The following is a 17,662-nucleotide window of genomic DNA, read 5'->3' as shown; positions in this document are numbered from 1 at the left end:
CAGCCTAAAGGGGCATGGTTGGGGGGCAGTAAAAATGCACCACAACCATGTGTTTTTGCATCCCGCTTCAATTGCAAAGGTAAACAGGGCCTAAGGCAAAGTCCTCTCTGTATTTCATCATCTTGGTCTGGCCAATGAAAACGATCAATGATTAGTACCCTGAAGTAGACTGACCGACAAGGTCAGCGGCCAGTAAGGGAGCTAAGGACACTGCTGCGCTGGGGTGGTGGTAATTCTGGAATTTAAGTGGCATTTAAAGGATCAAGGAAAATTTGGGTGTGTAAATGAAACACTTTATTTCCTCACAACACTATACTGCCTAAAATGTCCTACAGTCAGATTTTGACATAACTAATCTGGTCATGTTAACGGTGTCTGATACCATTTTACAGATTCCTTAAAGGAAACCTGTATAAAGAGATGTAGGCAGCCATTGCTGACCTCTCCTTTCAAACATGCTTGTTTTTCAGAGAGCACAGCACATGTGAACAAGCCCTTACAAGGACTCCTTAGCCAGGGATCACAATACCAGCTGGAATCCTTAGGTCACATGGACCTAAGATGTGAGATGGGGAGGAAATATTTACCCCTTCCTCTCACCCCCACCCACCTTTTTTTTCTCTCACTCCACTGCTGTTTTCCCTCCAGCTTTTCCTCCTCTCCGGCTGATCCCTCCCTCAAACTTTTTCACCTCCTACTTACATGTATACCTAGCATAGTTTACCGATCCCTTTAGAACAGAGGTTCTTAACCTGGGGTTCATGGATCCCCAAGTGGTCCGTGGATAGGTTTTAGGGGGACCATGAGGGTAAAAAAAAAAACACATTTACATTTGATATACATTTCTCCACTTTGGCCCACTCAATGGTTTGGTAGATGGATGTAGCATCGATCTGATGCTGCATCTGTCCCCTGCCGCTAATCGCTCAGTTCTCAGCCTTCGGTGAGCTGAGAGGTGGTGACTAAGTCGCTGGCTCTCTGCTCTGCCCCTCCAGCGCTCACTGGAGTGCTGAGCTGTGGAAGCTGCGCCAGCTGGCACTCCAAGCATCTGGATGGATCCTGAACCACTTCAGCCAACAGCAGGCTTTAGAAAATGAAAATAGGTCACAGGAGTGCAGATTGAACTGCACTCCTGTGATCTCCAGGAGAGGCATAGCCAAAATAGCTTTGGCTATACTTTTCCTTTAAGGTAAACAACCTTCAGCCTTTACAACCACTTTCATTTGCACAAGATGATTGTGTTTGATATTTGTAATGTCATTACTTGGCATGCTTGGCTGATTTTTAAAGGGGTCTATGACTCAAAAAGGGTTAAGAGCCACTGCTTATAAAATGGAAAATTAAGGGAGGAATAACGGTTGCTACCACTTAGGAGAAAATGGAAAATACTGTATGGGCCAGATTCTTATAGAATCGCCATTGGCGTAGTGTAAGCCATTTACACTATGCCGCCACAAATTACTGGAGCAAGTGCCGTATTCTCCAAGCACTTGCTCTGTAATTTGCGGCTTGTATTTAAATTAAGCGCGCCCCCGCGCCGATCGAACTGCGCATGCGCCGGGTGGAAAAATAGCCCAGTGCGCATGCTCCAGCTCATGACGGAAAACGTCAATGACGCCGACGTGAGCGTCATTGACGTAAAGTCGTATTCGCGGACGACTTAGGAAAACGGCGTAAACGACGGAAAAAGACGACGCTGACCCGACGCCATACTTAACATGGCATACGACGGATCTACGTAAACTTACCCCTCATATAGCAGGGGTAAGTTTACGCTTACGTAAACGGCGTAAATTCACTGCGTCGTCCGCGCGTACGTTCGGGAATCTCGCGTAAATAGCTAATTTGCATAGACGACGGGAAAAACGACGAGGCGACACCTAGCGGCAGGAAAAAAAATTGCATTTAAGATCTGACAGCGTAAGAGCCTTACGCCTGTCAGATCTAAGGGATATCTATGCGTAACTGATTCTAAGAATCAGTCGCATAGATACGACGCCCCAGATTAGGACTTACGACGGCGCAAATGGCGTTGCGCCGTCGTAAGCCCTTTGAGAATCTGGGCCAAAGTGCCTAAATGTAGGAGCTAAAAGATACCTGTTACCTGCCTATATGTGTGAATATGCTTGATTACAACTACAGTACTCTACTTGTACAGTTGTGCTCATAAGTTTACATTCCCTGGCAGAATTTATGATTTCTTGGCCATTTTTCAGAGAATATGAATAACACAAACACATTTATTTTACTCATGGTTAGTGTTTGGCTGAAGCCATTTATTATCAATCAACTGTGTTTACTCTTTTTAAATCATAATGGCAACAGCAACTACCCAAATGACCCTGACAAGTTTACATACCCCAGTTCTTAATACCGTGTATTGCCCCCAACATCAATGACAGCTTGAAGTCTTTTGTGGTATTTGTGGATGAGGCTCTTTACCTTCTCAGATGGTAAAGCTGCCCATTCCTATTGGAAAAAAGCCACCAGTTCCTGTATATTCTTGGGCTGTCTTGCACAAACTGCACGTTTGAGATCTCCCCAGAGTGGCTCAATGATATTGAGGTCAGGAGACCGAGATGGCCACTCCAGAACCTTCACTTTATTCTGCTGTAGCCAATGACAGGTCGACTTGGACTTGTGTTTTGGATCATTGTCATGTTGAAATGTCCAAGTACATCCCATGTTCTGTCTGATAAATGTATTTTTTGATAACATACTGCATTCATCTTGCCAACAATTTTGACCACATTTCCTGTGCCTTTGTAGCTCACACATCCCCAACACATCATTGTTGACTGCTTTTCAAATTTAGCATCATGGTTGTGGCCAAAAAGCGAAAATTTGGTCTCATCACTGCAAATTACTTTGTGCCAGAAGGTTGGAGGCTTGTCTCTGTGCTGTTTGGCGTATTGTAAGTGGGATACTTTGTGGCATTTGCATAGTAATGGATTTCTTTTGGCGACTTGACCAATGCAGTCCATCTTTCTTCAAATGCCTCCTTATGGTGCATCTTGAAAACAGCCACACCACATGTTTTCAGAGAGTCCTGTATTTCACCTGAAGTTAATTGTGTTTTTCTTTGCATCCCAAACAATTTTCCTGGCAGTTGTGGCTGAAATTTTAGTTGGTCTACCTGACCCTGGTTTGGTTTCAACAGAACCCCTAATTTTCCATGTCTTGCTTAAAGTTTGAACACTGCTGATTGGCATTCTCAATTCCTTGAATATCTTTTTATATCCCTTTCCTGTTTTATAACGTTCAACTTCTTTTCCCCCAGATCCTTTGACAATTCTTTTTCTTTCCCCATGTCTCAGAATCCAGAATAGTCAGTGCAGCACTGGATGAAAGATGCAAGGGTCTGTCAGTGGTCCAGAAACTCATTGACCTTTTATATACACACACACTTACTACAAGCAAACAGATCACAGGTGAGGATGGTTACTTTTAATAGCCATTCAAACCCCTTTGTGTCAACTTGTGTGCATGTTATCAGGTCAAAATTCACAAGGGTATGTAAACTTTTGATCACAGTCATTTGGGTAGTTTCTGTTGCCAGTATGATTTAAAAAGATTAAACAGTTGATTGATAATAAATGGCTTCAGCCAAACACTAACCATGAGTGAAAGAAATGTTTGTGTTATCATTCATATTCTCTGAAAAATGGCCAAGAAATTATAAATTCTGCCAGGGTATGTAAACCAATGAGCACAACTGTATATAATTGTAACATGTGCCTGTAATTCTGGCACTGTCTTACTATGTTGATTGTAAGTTGTAACATTGTGTTCCATCCTGTCTTTGTTTAACCACTTAACCCCCGGACCATATTGCTGCCCAAAGATCAGAGCACTTTTTGCGATTCAGGACTGCGCCGCTTTAACTGACAATTGCACGGTCGTGCAACGTGGCTCCCAAACAAAATTGGCGTCCTTTTTTCCCACAAATAGAGCTTTCTTTTGGTGGTATTTGATCACCTCTGCGGTTTTTATTTTTTGCGCTATAAACAAAAATAGAGCGACAATTTTGAAAAAAATTCAATATTTTTTACTTTTTGCTGTAATAAATATCCCCCCAAAATATATATAAAAAAAAAATTTTTCCTCAGTTTAGGCCGATACGTATTCTTCTACATATTTTTCGTAAAAAAAAATCGCAATAAGCATTTATTGATTGGTTTGCGCAAAAGTTATAGCGTTTACAAAATAGGGGGTATTTTTATTGCATTTTTATTAATATATTTTTTTTACTAGTAAATGCGGCGATCAGCGATTTTTTTTCGGTACTGCGACATTAGACCCCTAGTGGCCGCTCGAAGAGCCGATGTAGTATGATGGGCTCTCGCCCAGGAGAGCCGACCTGCCGCCGTAGAATGACGGCGGCTGGTCGGCTAGTAGTTAAATAAAGAATTACAAATTAAACATTAATTAAGACAGGAAGTAAGTAGAAATCTTCCTCAGTGGGGAGACAGACAGCAATAAAATGCCGGCAGAAGTTTTAATTCCTCCCAGTTCTATCCAATATTTGCTGGAGTTACTGTTTCACTTGAATGAAAACCTCTAGACATCTCCAGTATACTGGAACACATGTCAAAACACAGATTAGGTGTTTCCCAATTACCATTCATGAAATGAAGGATAACTATGTGATTCTCAGGTTTCTGGATGCAAGCTAAAAATACTCATTGCTTCCTTTCACCTGCAGCTGCCAGTCAAGCTTATCCTTTCCACCGTACATCTAAAATAGGTTTCCATTTGTTGTATGAACACAACATTAAAACATTTTAGAAAGGTAACATTTTCAGGTATTTAGGGCCTTGTGATAAAAAAAAAAAATGTGATTGTGTATACTTTTTTAAGATACACAAAATAAAAAAAAGACAAGCTAGTATACTACTTATGGTCATATAGTGAGGCAGATTTACTAAAGGAGTAGAGTATGTTCACTTTTCTTTCCAATATGTTTTATTTCGTTTTAAAGAGAGGTACAAATACAGTTTACAAATCGATGCCCAAAAGCTGAGCAACCAGTACATCAACAAAAGAGTGATCATTAGCAAGAATGGTACAAACAGCAAGGTGGCACGGTCAACAATTGGTCAATATAGCAAAACGTGACCAGTGACGCAACGTGTCAGGTGGAGCCTTGTGATGTCAGTTCTGATGGTGTTTGAACAGAAGTACAGTGAGGAGGCCTGTGTGTCACTACCCCCATTGCTTTTTACTGTGGTTTTTATCCTTACTTGATGTAAGCAGTTTTTTTACTAAATAAATTTACTTTTCATTTGGCAATATTGCAGTATGGCTGTTCTTTGTTTCCTTTGACGCCATTTATACAAGAAGTGCCATTCCTTGGAGCGAGCCGTTTCCTCTATATGTGGAATTACCCAAGATGTTTTGATGCCAAGTTTCGGACGTAGTTCTTTATCTTTGCCTGGAACCTGGATGCCTTTACAGATCCATCAGCAGGATTCTGATGAGCTTTGTTTGACCCTTGGGTCATTGTTGGAGGTGAGCGGCCAATTCATAAATTTAACAGTCGATGTTTGGATAGATGTTTTATCTGTTTTTCTTCTATCAAGTTATCTCTATGAGATTTTTGCCTTTATATTAACTAACTCCTACCATTGGACTTTATTTATTTGTATGTTTGGATACTCATCATATTTTTTCTTTGAGTATATTACTTTATGGCACATTATTGAATAAGCGCACCATTCCCATCTTTTTCTTTTACATGTACCATCTGGTCATCACTTTTTTTAGGCGGATTCCAGGGAAATAACATTGATAGAGCAGGAAGTGTATGTTCACTGATCAAATGGAATGTGGTGAAACAAAGTTAAAACTCACTTTGCAAAAAATCTTTATTGAAGCCAATCTCTTGAAATTTACTAAAGGAAATTCCCTTGTAGCCTAAGCACTGCAATGGTTAAACGCTTGTTAGAGGTAGAGCAATAAGGTCTAAGTCTTGCCTTATTCCTCACCCTGGCAAGCTCCCCTATTTGTGAGGTTGGTCCCCTGAAGCCTCTTCATGAAATATGCTCTGGCAGGCTGTTGAACAATGACAACATCAAGTACAATGCAGGCCCAAAAGCCTGAATTATATGTGAAGAAGGTAATAGCCTTCTCGCAACCGGGACCAGAATAGAGTAGCAGAGCAAGGAATAAGGTAAGTGTTACATCTTATTCCACAAGTCTCATCTCATCTCTTATTTCTCAACTCTTGCAGTGCAGTGCAAGGGGTGGTGTAGGGGTTTCACTGCAAAGGTTGTTTTTTGTAATTCCAGGAGCTGGAGTTAAATTCACTCTGCCAACTAAAACTAAAAAAAATTAAATTTCATGCTAATGTACGAAGCTCGTTTAACACTTTTTACTTGTCTGCTGAATCTAATGCTCATTATATTTTTATTTTAAGAGGTTCTAAAACCATTTTTTTTTACCTTAATGCATTCCTTGCATTAAGATAAAAAATGTTTAGGCATAAGTATCCCCCCTCATCCCTTCTCTTACTTACCTGAGCTCTCGTTCAATCCAGCGCTGTGCATGTCTACAGCTCTTCTCTCTCCTCACTTCCTGCTCTCACTGGCTTGCTGAGGCAGCAGGAGCCATTGGCTCCTGCTGCTGTCAATCAATCAAAGCCAGTGATGGGGGAGCAGAAGGTAGGGCCGAGTCCCGCTGTCTGTGTCATATACGCAGACAGGAAGACTCTGGAGCGAGCCCGCCAGAGCGTCCACCTAGAAATCAGCTTTATATGGGGGCACTCACTGGAGAGGAGGAGCCAGAAGTGCCGGTGGGGACCTGAGAAGAGGGAGATTGAGATCGCTCTGTGCAATTCCATTGCACAGAGCAGACAAGTATAAACCTGTTTGTCTTTTTTTTTTTTTACATTTTCATTTACAATCACTCTAATCTTTCAGACCAACACATTTCATCAACAAATGTGCAAAGCAAGCTTATACCTCTCTAGATACAAAAAAAATATTGTTTATGTAGGACCTAATGCTACATGTTGTAACAGATCAAAATCTTGCTGCATGTGGCCATCTATAATATTTCTTGAAAATAATCTTGACAAATATATTCTAGTATTGGGTATTTAGTTTAGCTTTACTTTTCTTGCTCTGACTTGTGGTTGTTTTTTTGCTTTTCATTGTACTCATAAGCATTAAAGCAGAGGTCCACCTAAACAAAAAATATTAAAAGCCAGCAGCTACAAATACGGCAGCTGCTGACTTTTAATAAATGGACACTTACCTGTCCATGGTGGCCACGATGTCGGCGGCAGAAGACAAGCAATCGCCCCCGCCGCCATCCTCGGTGAGGGAATTTAGGAAGGGAAGCGTTGCGGCTTCACTGCCTGGTTCCCTACTGCGCATGCGCGAGTCGTGCTGCGCATCTTCACTGGTCCCCGCTGTGTTCTGGGAACTGTGTTTCCCAGAACACAGCGGGGGCAAGTGGCGTAGATACCTGCAGATTCTTGCGGCTATCTATGCCTAGAAATATTATACAGGTATCTGCACCCCCTCCCCCCTGAAAGGTGCCAAATGTGACACCGGAGGGGGGGGGGGGAGGGTTCTGAAAAACGGTATTAAAAAATAAAGTTTTGATGCTAAAATATGCAAGACTATGTTTACACGTGATATTGTCACTGTCACACCTCTAAAAAGCATACAATGGTCAGATTGTTTGTCAGAGACATTTTACAGGTAATTTTGCAGCTTTAACCCTGTAAATGTCGCACCACATTTACATGCATGCATGTGGTTTCGGGGTGGCCCCATTCCCTTGAATGGGTCTTGTTACACAGTGGCACTACCTGGCAAACGCAACAAGGAGGATCAGTTTTGCCAAGGCATACATCGCATCCACTGCCTTTGCAGCTTAATGGGGGGAAGTTGTGAGCAGTAAAAACGCAGCTTAACTGTGTTTTTATGGTCTCCCAACTGGTAATGTAAATGAGTTCTAATGCCGTGTACACATGATCGTTTTTCGGCATGAAAAAAAAAACGACGTTTTTCAGCATGTCCAAAAAACTACGTTTTTCCAACTTCATCATTAAAAGGGTGTTGCCCACACACCATAATTTTTGAAAAAAGATGAACAAAGCGCGGTGACGTACAACACGTACGACGGCACTCTGAAGGGGAAGTTCTATTCGCCTTTGGGCTGCTTTTAGCTGATTCCGTGTTAGTAAAAGACGATTTGCGCTTTTTTGTCTGTTACAGCGTGATGAATGTGCTTACTCCATTATGAATGGTAGTTTTACCAGAACGAGTGCTCCCGTCTCATAACTTGCTTCTGGGCATGCGCGGGTTTAAAACTTTGTTTTTGCCCACACACGATAATTTTTAACAACACGAAAAACTACATTTTAAAAAACGACGTGAAAAAATGCAGCATGTTCAAAAAAAATTTTCGTTGTTTTTCAGAAGCCGAAAAAACGATGTGAAGCCCACACACGATCATTTTAAATTTCGTTTTTAAAAACGTTGTTTTTTTTCATGCCGAAAAACGACCGTGTGTACACAGCATAAAGGTTTGCTACTGGCCAGTACACTTATTCACCATGTTCTTATTAATAATTTAGGAAATACTGTCAACGTCCATTTATGAAGCTTGAGTTGCATATATTTATAAACACATTAATAAAATAATGGAAGGACTTTTGCTACATTCTCAGTCAGATTACTCTTGAAGTCTATTTTCTTCTGCTGCTGTATATTTCAATAATGTACATACAAATCCAGACATCGTCTTTTGCAGACAGAATGTAAGCGCTCGCTCCACCCACTCAGGCATCCTATGTCTCTGGATTATGTTCCAGGATGGAATGCATTATTGTCAATGAAGACAAAACACCTCTAAAAACGAGGATCTCCTCAAAGAAAATACAACTATATTGCTGAGGATAGACAGAACATGACAATTCTATGTGAGCTGTCTGATAGAAGTACAGGCTTTGTTGCCCATAGAAAGTCAGAATCAAGTTTATTCTTCCTTTACTGCACAGGGACAATGCAGACTATTCGATTATTGTGGCCAACAGGAAAAGTTTTCTTTAAGACATACATTTTATAATATTCCAAGTGTGATAAACAAATGATTTTCCTGAACATAACTCGGCTAAAACCAAACATAGCTGCACTTAAAGTGCAAAAATACACTCTACGGCAAACCGAGAGTTACCTAAAGAAATACAATTACTGACTTGCAATAGGTTAGATTGTGAGCTTTACAATTACTGATTAAGTGGACAGGCAAAAACAAGTGTATTATTAGACAGATGTCGTGTGCCTATATAAAAAATGCACATACATTTCTAATATAAAAGGCAATTACATTATTAATCTATTTATCTATTTCATCACTCTGAAATTGGCATCCTTGTAAATGTAAAAAGCACAATCAGTTCAATACCTGTAATGAGGAGAATAAAATGTATGGCAGTGAAATCCATTTCCTCGCAGCTCTCTTGGCTCCCACTCTCTGGTTACAAGTCTGTAAAGTTCCTGTAAGGGGGACGGTCCCTGTGTATTCCATTCCACTATGAGGAAGGACATAACTGGACTATTGTGGCTTCACACCTGTTCAGCCAGACAGCTGAAGGTTAAGAAGAATGTGGTGAGGGATTCACTGAGATATCCCGTTCAGGGATTGTTGTTGTGTTATTGTGGTGACGCACATGAACGCTTTTTTTTCATTATTTTATTTAAAGCGGTAGTTCACCCTCTCAGACTTGATTTTACCATTGAGACAGGCATTGTAGCGCGAGCTACAGTATGCCTGTCCCGATTTTTTTAACCCCGGACTCACCTTGTAATCGTAGATTGTAGATTTCGGCTCCCGCGGGGAATGGGCGTGCCTATGGAGAGGGAGGATGATTGACGGCCGGCCCTGGCACGTCACTCTCCCCGAAGACAGCCGGAGTAGGTCTCGGCTCTTCACGGCGCCTGCGCACAGGCTATGCGCAGGCGCCGTGAAGAGCCAAGCCTATTTCGGCTATTTCCGGAGAAGCGTGACGCGCCAGAGCCGGCCGTCAATCATCCTCCGTCTCCATAGGCACGCCCATTCCCCGGTATCTTCGATGTACGATTACAAGGTGAGTACGGGGGTAAAAAAATCGGGACAGGCATACTGTAGCTCGCGCTACAATGCCTGATTTTATGGTAAAAGAAAAAAAAAATATTTTTTTGCGTTGATAGGGTGAACCCCCGCTTTAATAAGTGAGAATGCAATTGACAATCATAAGGCTGCAACATTTGGTCAAGAAAGAGGACACAGTTTAACAGTCACGGAGCAAGAATTTACGGAAAGAACAATACAGTTGGCCAATAAAAACTTGAGATTACAGTCACAAGGCAACATAAAAATTATATATGTTTCATCAAGTAATCAAATAAACAGTACACCTATTAAATGGCGGCTACTACAGCTTGTTAATAGCCCTTCCCACTTTGGACCTATGTAGTATGTCCAAAGGGCTCAAGTGGTTAAATCAAACTTGATATTGGTATTACAGGCTGAAGTCTCCGAAAACCAACCACTGTTACTGTCTGCAGAATCAGTCTGCTGTTTTGCACCTGGGTCTGATGCTTGATTTCTGTTCATCTGTGCAACTCATTTCAAATTCCCCACAGGACTTTTCCATCCGTATATTTAGACAAACTCACTCTCCCCCTGCTGGTGTCTGGAGAAAAGTGCTGCTAGAAACTTTCAGAGGTCATGTCTGGGAAAGCTATGTTAATCTGCTTAGGGCAGGGGTGCTCAACCTTTTGAAGAGCGAGAGACACCTAAGCAACTTGGTAACCGGTCGTGGGCCCCAATGAGCGGAGCGGGTGCATGGCAGCAAGTCCATTTACATCTGCTACTCCTTTGAGGTGAATGGAGGGTCCAATTGGGTCGGACTAACTGTGTGAAAGGGACCTATGGCTCAGTGCAAGTAACCCTCAGGTGCAATGCTCTGCACCTGCAGATTAGTTTGAAAGCAGCCCAGTAACCACTGCAGAACAAATATGCCCATATATATAGTGTGATTTTAGTAATAAACCCCAGAGCAGGAGGTCGTGGGCCACATCAGAGGGCTCCGGGGGCCACATGTGGCCCCCTGGGCCACTAGTTGGGCACCTATGGCTTAGGGCATTCAGGAGTTACCTAAAATAGACCTCTCTGAGTATCCCAAGTTCCTGTACCTGTGATCTTTGTTCCAATTCTGAGATCCATTTAAAATATCTGCCTATTTTTCTATTGTTCTTGTAATCCACCTGCCCTGACCTTTTTGCTGTTTGACCACGGCCTTTAACTGAGGGCCACAACCTTGGAGCCATCCATAGCAAAGGTCATTATCCCTTGCCTGGTGTTTTGGTGAACACTCTTTGGAGTCTTTAGACGCTCTTTAGAGTCAACATTTACCTGGCGAGACAGAGGGCAAAGGATGTAAATTTCAATTTCTAAGACCACACTCTCACAGATCATTGCTTGGTCTACACCAGTGGTTCTCAACTCCGGTCCTCAGGACCCACTACAGGTCACGTTTTCAAAATAACTGAAATACAGTTATACAGGTGATATCATTTGCTGCTCAGTGATTGCAGTATTTTAGTTTGCATCTCCTCAAGGTAATATTTAAAATCTGGCCTGTAAGTGGGTCCCGAGGACCGGAGTTGAGAACCACTGGTCTACACTAACAAATGGTAACCCATTGACATGACTATCACACATGTGATCATCATGACAGCTAATCTGTGACTTCAGCTGCCAATGCGCTTTTTAAAGAGAAAGGCACAGTGACAGTTGACGCCAGTACACTGCACCTGTAACAGTATTGTACATGAAAGTGCTTGATCTGAATAGGCCCTCATTAACTAACACTAGCTAACACTTCTACATTTGGTCTGGGCACTCAGGCTTCAGTGAGCCCTGGTGAAAGGGTTAATTACTAACTGATATACATCTAGTAGGCCTAATGGAGAGTCTGTTGCTTGCATTCAGGTCAAACCTCACCTAGCCTGTGAGAAATGAACACTGTGCTGCACTGTTATGCAGGAAGCATAGCCTGAATATATAATGAGCAAATATAACTGCCCCATGTATATATATTTACAGACTATACAAAAATAAGGGTTTTAACACATCAGTCTTTATTGATAGACTTATTTAAATTAAGATGATCATACTTACATTTTATCTAAAAAGTTGTAAAAAGGATTATTTCTCTTTAATAGACCGCAATGCTCCTTCAGTCTGACTTGTCCCTTCCCTACTATGTTCTAAAGAACAAAACTTTAAATCAATGTAATATTTATACAAGCTATTGGGGATTGGATGGCCATGAAAATGGTTTAATATGAAAAAGACACTGCATTAGGGTGTATAAGTCAAATCTATATCTGCTCATACAATATTAAAACTGGATATTGAATTTAGAATGCAATATTTGTGGTTGAACAGAAGCTGGTTAGTGGTGCTATATTTGTGCAGGAGCTTAGCGGTAAAAGATCAGTACAGCGGCATCTGTTAATTCTTTGCTAGCGCTCCAGTCTTTGTGTGCGCCAACACCATTCCAGTCCAGGGCTGGGAAGTCTCCACATTGCCTAGGGCTCACCTCTGGAAAGTAGCCGCCTCCTCCAATGCAGTACTGTAGAAGAAGAAGTGTAATCATTCATTATATATGGCCAATAATGAAAAATAAATGTTGACTCCATAATACTATAAAATAAAAGCAAAAGTGTATTTCCCTATCACATATACTTGTAAAATATTCTCTCTAAATACTTAATTCTAAGCTCTGCATATGAAATTGTGTGCTATGTGGAACTCCACAGGAACTGCTGTGAACACCTTCTGGTTGGACACTGAGACTTTGGCTAGTACCGGTGGGGATATATGTGGAAGTGTATACATGTCAGCAGGGTTGCCAACTGTCAGTAAATGTACTGAAAGTTTGTCAAAATCATTGACTTTTACAACTGTCCGTAAATATCAGGCTGATAATTTGTCATGCTGTGACTTTTGTATATGTAAACCAGGCAAATTACACGCTATGGGGTAGATTCAGGTAGAATGGCTCAAATTTGTGTGAGCGTAGCGTATCTCCGAGGCAGGTTCACCAAGAACCTGCGCCCTAAGTTACGGCGGTGTAGCGTAAATCTGCCGGCGTAACCGTGCCTAATTCAAATTGTGAAGAGGTGGGCGTGTTTTATGTAAATAAAACATGACCCCACGTAAATGACGTTTTTGACTAACGGTGCATGCGCCGTCCGTGAAAGTAACCCAGTGCGCATGCTCCAAATTAACCCGCAAAAAGCCAATGCTTTCGACGTGAACGTAAATTACGCACATCCTCATTCACGGACGACTTACGCAAACGACGTAAAAATTTCCAAAATTTTACGCGGGAACGACGTCCATACTTAACATAGGATACGCCTCATATAGCAGGGGTAACTATACGCCGGAAAAAGCCTAACGTAAACAACGTAAAAAATGCGCCGGGCAAACGTACGTTTCTAAATCGGCGTATCTACCTAATTTGCATATTCGACGCATAAACATACGGAAGCGCCACCTAGCGGCCAGCCTAAAATTGCAACTAAGATACGACGGTGTAAGAGACTTACGCCTGTCGGATCTTAGTCAAATCTACGCGTAACTGATTCTATGAATCAGGCGCATAGATACGACGCCGCACACTCAGAGATATGACGGTGTATCTGGAGATACGCCGTCGTATCTCCTACCTGAATCTACCCCTCAGTGTATTGCCAGTGTTTCCATATTGTGTTTATACTGTTTAAAAAATCGTAGTTTTTAAAAGGAGTTCTGTCATTTTTTAGGTTGTCATTTTTTAGGTTGTCATTTTTTAGGTTGTCATTTTTTGGTTGTTTTTTTAGGGGGGGAGAGAGAGGGGAGGAGAGAGATCCCTTGCCCTGTCCCTATCTGCAGTCCCTCCTCTATCCCATTGTCCCAGTCTCTGTCTGCAGATGGGTCTGTGTATGTTTTGACCCATATGGTACCTTCCATGCCGGTCTGTCTCCTTCTTCACCTGCTTTGATCTTTCCAGCGGCACCTTCCCCGTCTGTCTCCTGGGGGGGGGGGGTGCTTGCGGCGATCGCCGTCTTCCCCATCTGTTAGAGGTGCAACGGATCATAAAAATTCACGGTTCGGATCGTTCCTTGGATCAGAAGTTACGGATCGGATCATTTTTCGGATCGGCAAAAAAAAAGTTCAATTTGCCTTTTGGCTGCTTTAGCTGATTCCGTGTTGGTAAAAGACGATTCGCGATTTTCTGTCTGTTACAGCGGGATGAATGTGCTTACTCCATTATGAACGGTAGTTTTACCAGAACGAGCGCTCCCGTTTCATAACTTGCTTCTGAGCATGCGCAGGTTTAAAACGTAGTTTTAGCCCACACACGATCATTTTTTACAACCCGAAAAACGATTTTTTTTAAAACGATGTTAAAAAATGTATTTGCACCCACTTCCGGCAATACACACTGTTCCCAGGAGAGAGCGGGACCAGTGACTTCCCAATTCCCTCGCAGAGGATGGTGGCGGGTGCAGCCGAGGGACGAGCGATTGCTCGTCCTCAGCTGCCGACATCGCGGGCGAGCTGGACAGGTAAGTGTCCATATTTTAAAAGTCAGCAGCTGCAGTATTTGTAGCTGCTGGCTTTAAAAAAAAAAAATCAGTCTATGTGATGCCATAGTTCACAGAAGGACCCTCCCTTCAGGGTTATAACATGTGCTTGCTAGACGATGCTCTTATTTTAATTCTGCCAATGTCTGCTTGCCATATTTGTACCAATGTTCTGCTGTTTTATTTTTCCAAAGAACAATAAAAAACGTTATTTAAAAAAATAAATACATTTCAGTGGAACCTCTGCTTTAAAGCAAAAGGTGGTTAAACAAAATACTAACACAAGGGGGTGATCCCTTTTCCAACTCAGTGATCCTGTTTTTGACATGATGGTGTTATATCTTTCACTTGGACGTTATAAGTTGCACTAAATATATACAGCTGGATAAAACAAAAACTGTGTCTGTCTTCATTTCAGGCTGCAGAGCAAGAAAATTAGATTTTAAAGGGGGTGATTCTTTTCTATACCCAATGTATGCTGTTTTTTTTTCACAAATAGTTAAGTGGATTTAGCGGGAATTGAGAGTTTTTACTTCCTATCGCTAGGATGATGTGCTGGTTGAAAGCCTACATAGCTGAGAAATAAGATATGATAGCAAATTAGCAGATTGCCTACATGATGCTTGTTTAATAAGTTAATTTAAATGTTTACAAAAAGTATAGACTTTAGTTGCCAGTCAGTCCAATGTAGGAACTACTTAATGGTCAAAAAAACATGTTCCTGCTCATTCCTTGCAACACAGGTCACGTGACTTTCTCAAGGAAAATTAAGCCAATTGACAAACGTTACGATTTGCGTATCGGTTTCCACGGTGATATAAGAGTCATTGGATCATCTTGCCATCAATCACACTTAAAATACTCTTAATTGTGTGAAATATACACATAGTATTACACAGTCTGTATAGCGATAAATTACTTAAAACTAAATCTGTTTTTAAAATATTATAAGCTGTTAAAATATAACCTCATGACCCCTTTTCTTAAAAAAACTAAAAATAAAACCTCACCTTGTATCTAAAAAAAATGTTGGCTCCATCCAGTGGCATTTATCGAAAACAACTATCAAAAATTAGAAATAAAACAGTTTAAATCAAAATCAATATTTAACCCCAGCGGCGAGAAAGTGTTGAGCTCAAAAATCCATCTTGAATCGCTTTTACTAAGCCTTCTCACTTTATTTGTGAGGGATGTTTTAATTAAGGAAGGTTTTAATTAAGCATAAAGAAAGAAAGGAGCCACAATATCAAAGAGTATCCATGATTTTAAATTATAATGTTCAACATAGACAAATAGAACAAATTTTTAGAAAACATTGGTCACTCCTTAGAGTGGATAGACAGTTACGGACTATTTTACAGGAAAAAACAAAATTTGTATATAGTCAGTGTAACATTCAGGGGTTAACACCGTTTATGATACTCCATTCCACCAACCCACGACAGCTTATCCGACACTCCAACAATCCAGCAGACACGATCCATAAGAATTCCACCCCAGAAAGACGAGACACACGCTCTGTTCTCTCTGGTTCAAACAAATTAATACTTTAATGGTACACTCAGCTTGTTATATACAGTTGAAACTAAGAGTGGACAATGACTCAACTCCACCCACCACTTTACACATTATTTTAGATAATGACATTCAGGTGAGTTAATTACTACTCATTACCCAGACGGTCTGGCTCTGCGACAATTTATCCTCACCTGTTACACAAAACACATTCCTTTACTAAACATAATTGACATGCTAATTCCCAACCCCTGAAACGTTAGACTTTCTGGCACCGAATCTAGAGGAGTTCATTACTACAGCTGACAAGTCACATTCCACATCTATTATCAATAGCATCTTCACACAAAACAGTGTCATTAGTATACACAATGAAATATCTTAGGAGTAGACCTAATTAACACAATGGACAACAGACAGTAATCACAGCAGGACACTTAAACATCCCATAATAGGCAGCCAGACTGGCTACCAAGCTCCATTTCACATCACCACAGTAGCAGACTTAATTAGCACCTCAACAGTCTATGTTCCACATTGAAGACACTCCACCTGTTGTGGTCAGAATAAACAACCTGTAACATGTCAATATATCCTGCAAAACATTAATTATCATTTCTCAGTCATCCTATGCCCAAAAGGGACATAGGATGACCCTAGACCCAAGAGTCATTAGTGAAGCTGGCACAGGAGTACCCCGCATCCTTCAAAAGTCTCTGGGTATCACAGGCCATTCTGTTACAGAAGGGCGCCTACACTAAGAGATCAAATAGCAAGAAATGTCCCAGATCCTCCGACAAAATCACATGAATTTACCTTCTTTCAAGGAAAAGGTTTCTTTCCCTGTAAAAGATGCTATGCTTGTATAAACACCAATCTAAATGGGTAAAAATGCAATAAATTCATCTCTAGTACCACAAATAAAGCATATATAATAAAATAATTAATATCATGCAGAACAGAAGAGGTAATGTCCTTGTTCATTGCAATATGTAGGAAGAACTAAACGACCAATGCGGAAGAGAATACAAGAACATATACAGAATATTAGGAATGGCTTTCCGAAACACAGCATTTACAGACATTTTGCACAGTGTCATAATAGAAATCCTACAGGTCTTAAGTTTTGGGCAATTGATAAATACAACACCATTGGAGGGAAAGCAATAAAGTGAGAGAGCTAAGCAAAAGCGAGAAGATGGATTTTTGAGCTCAACACTTTCTCGCCACTGGGGTTAAATATTGATTTTGATTTGAACTGTTTTATTTCTGTTTTTTGATAGTTGTTTTCGATATATGCCACTAGATGGAGCCAAATAACCTTTTTAGATAGGAGTGAGGTTTTATTTTTATTTTTTTAAGAAAATGGGTCATAAGGTTATATTATTTTAACAGCTTATAATATTTTAAGTAATTTAATGCTATACGGACTGTGTAATACTATGTATATATTTCACACAATTAAGAGTATTTGAAGTGTGATTGACGGCAAGATGACCCAATGACTA

At 40.9% G+C, this 17,662-nt stretch overlaps 2 protein-coding genes across 5 annotated transcripts in view; both read right to left on the bottom strand.

Moving 5' to 3' along the window:
- Positions 1-9,725, bottom strand: part of LOC120943992 (acetylcholine receptor subunit alpha-1-A-like) — a 33,087-nt gene extending 23,362 nt beyond the window's left edge. The window contains exon 1 of the mRNA XM_040357714.1: positions 9,421-9,725. Within this exon, the coding sequence (XP_040213648.1) occupies positions 9,421-9,460 (40 nt within the window). The 5' untranslated portion in view covers positions 9,461-9,725. The remainder of the gene's footprint in view (positions 1-9,420) is intronic.
- A 2,392-nt stretch (positions 9,726-12,117) lies between these two features.
- Positions 12,118-17,662, bottom strand: part of LOC120943991 (intelectin-1-like) — a 36,639-nt gene continuing 31,094 nt past the window's right edge. For all 4 annotated transcript variants that reach the window (XM_040357710.1, XM_040357711.1, XM_040357712.1 and 1 more), the window contains exon 8: positions 12,118-12,637. In XM_040357710.1, the coding sequence (XP_040213644.1) occupies positions 12,485-12,637 (153 nt within the window). In that variant the 3' untranslated portion in view covers positions 12,118-12,484. The remainder of the gene's footprint in view (positions 12,638-17,662) is intronic.

The sequence above is a fragment of the Rana temporaria genome, chromosome 6, assembly GCF_905171775.1.
Source record: "Rana temporaria chromosome 6, aRanTem1.1, whole genome shotgun sequence".
In the NCBI taxonomy this organism is placed as follows: Eukaryota; Metazoa; Chordata; class Amphibia; order Anura; family Ranidae; genus Rana; species Rana temporaria.
This window is presented reverse-complemented; position numbering and strand designations above follow the sequence as displayed.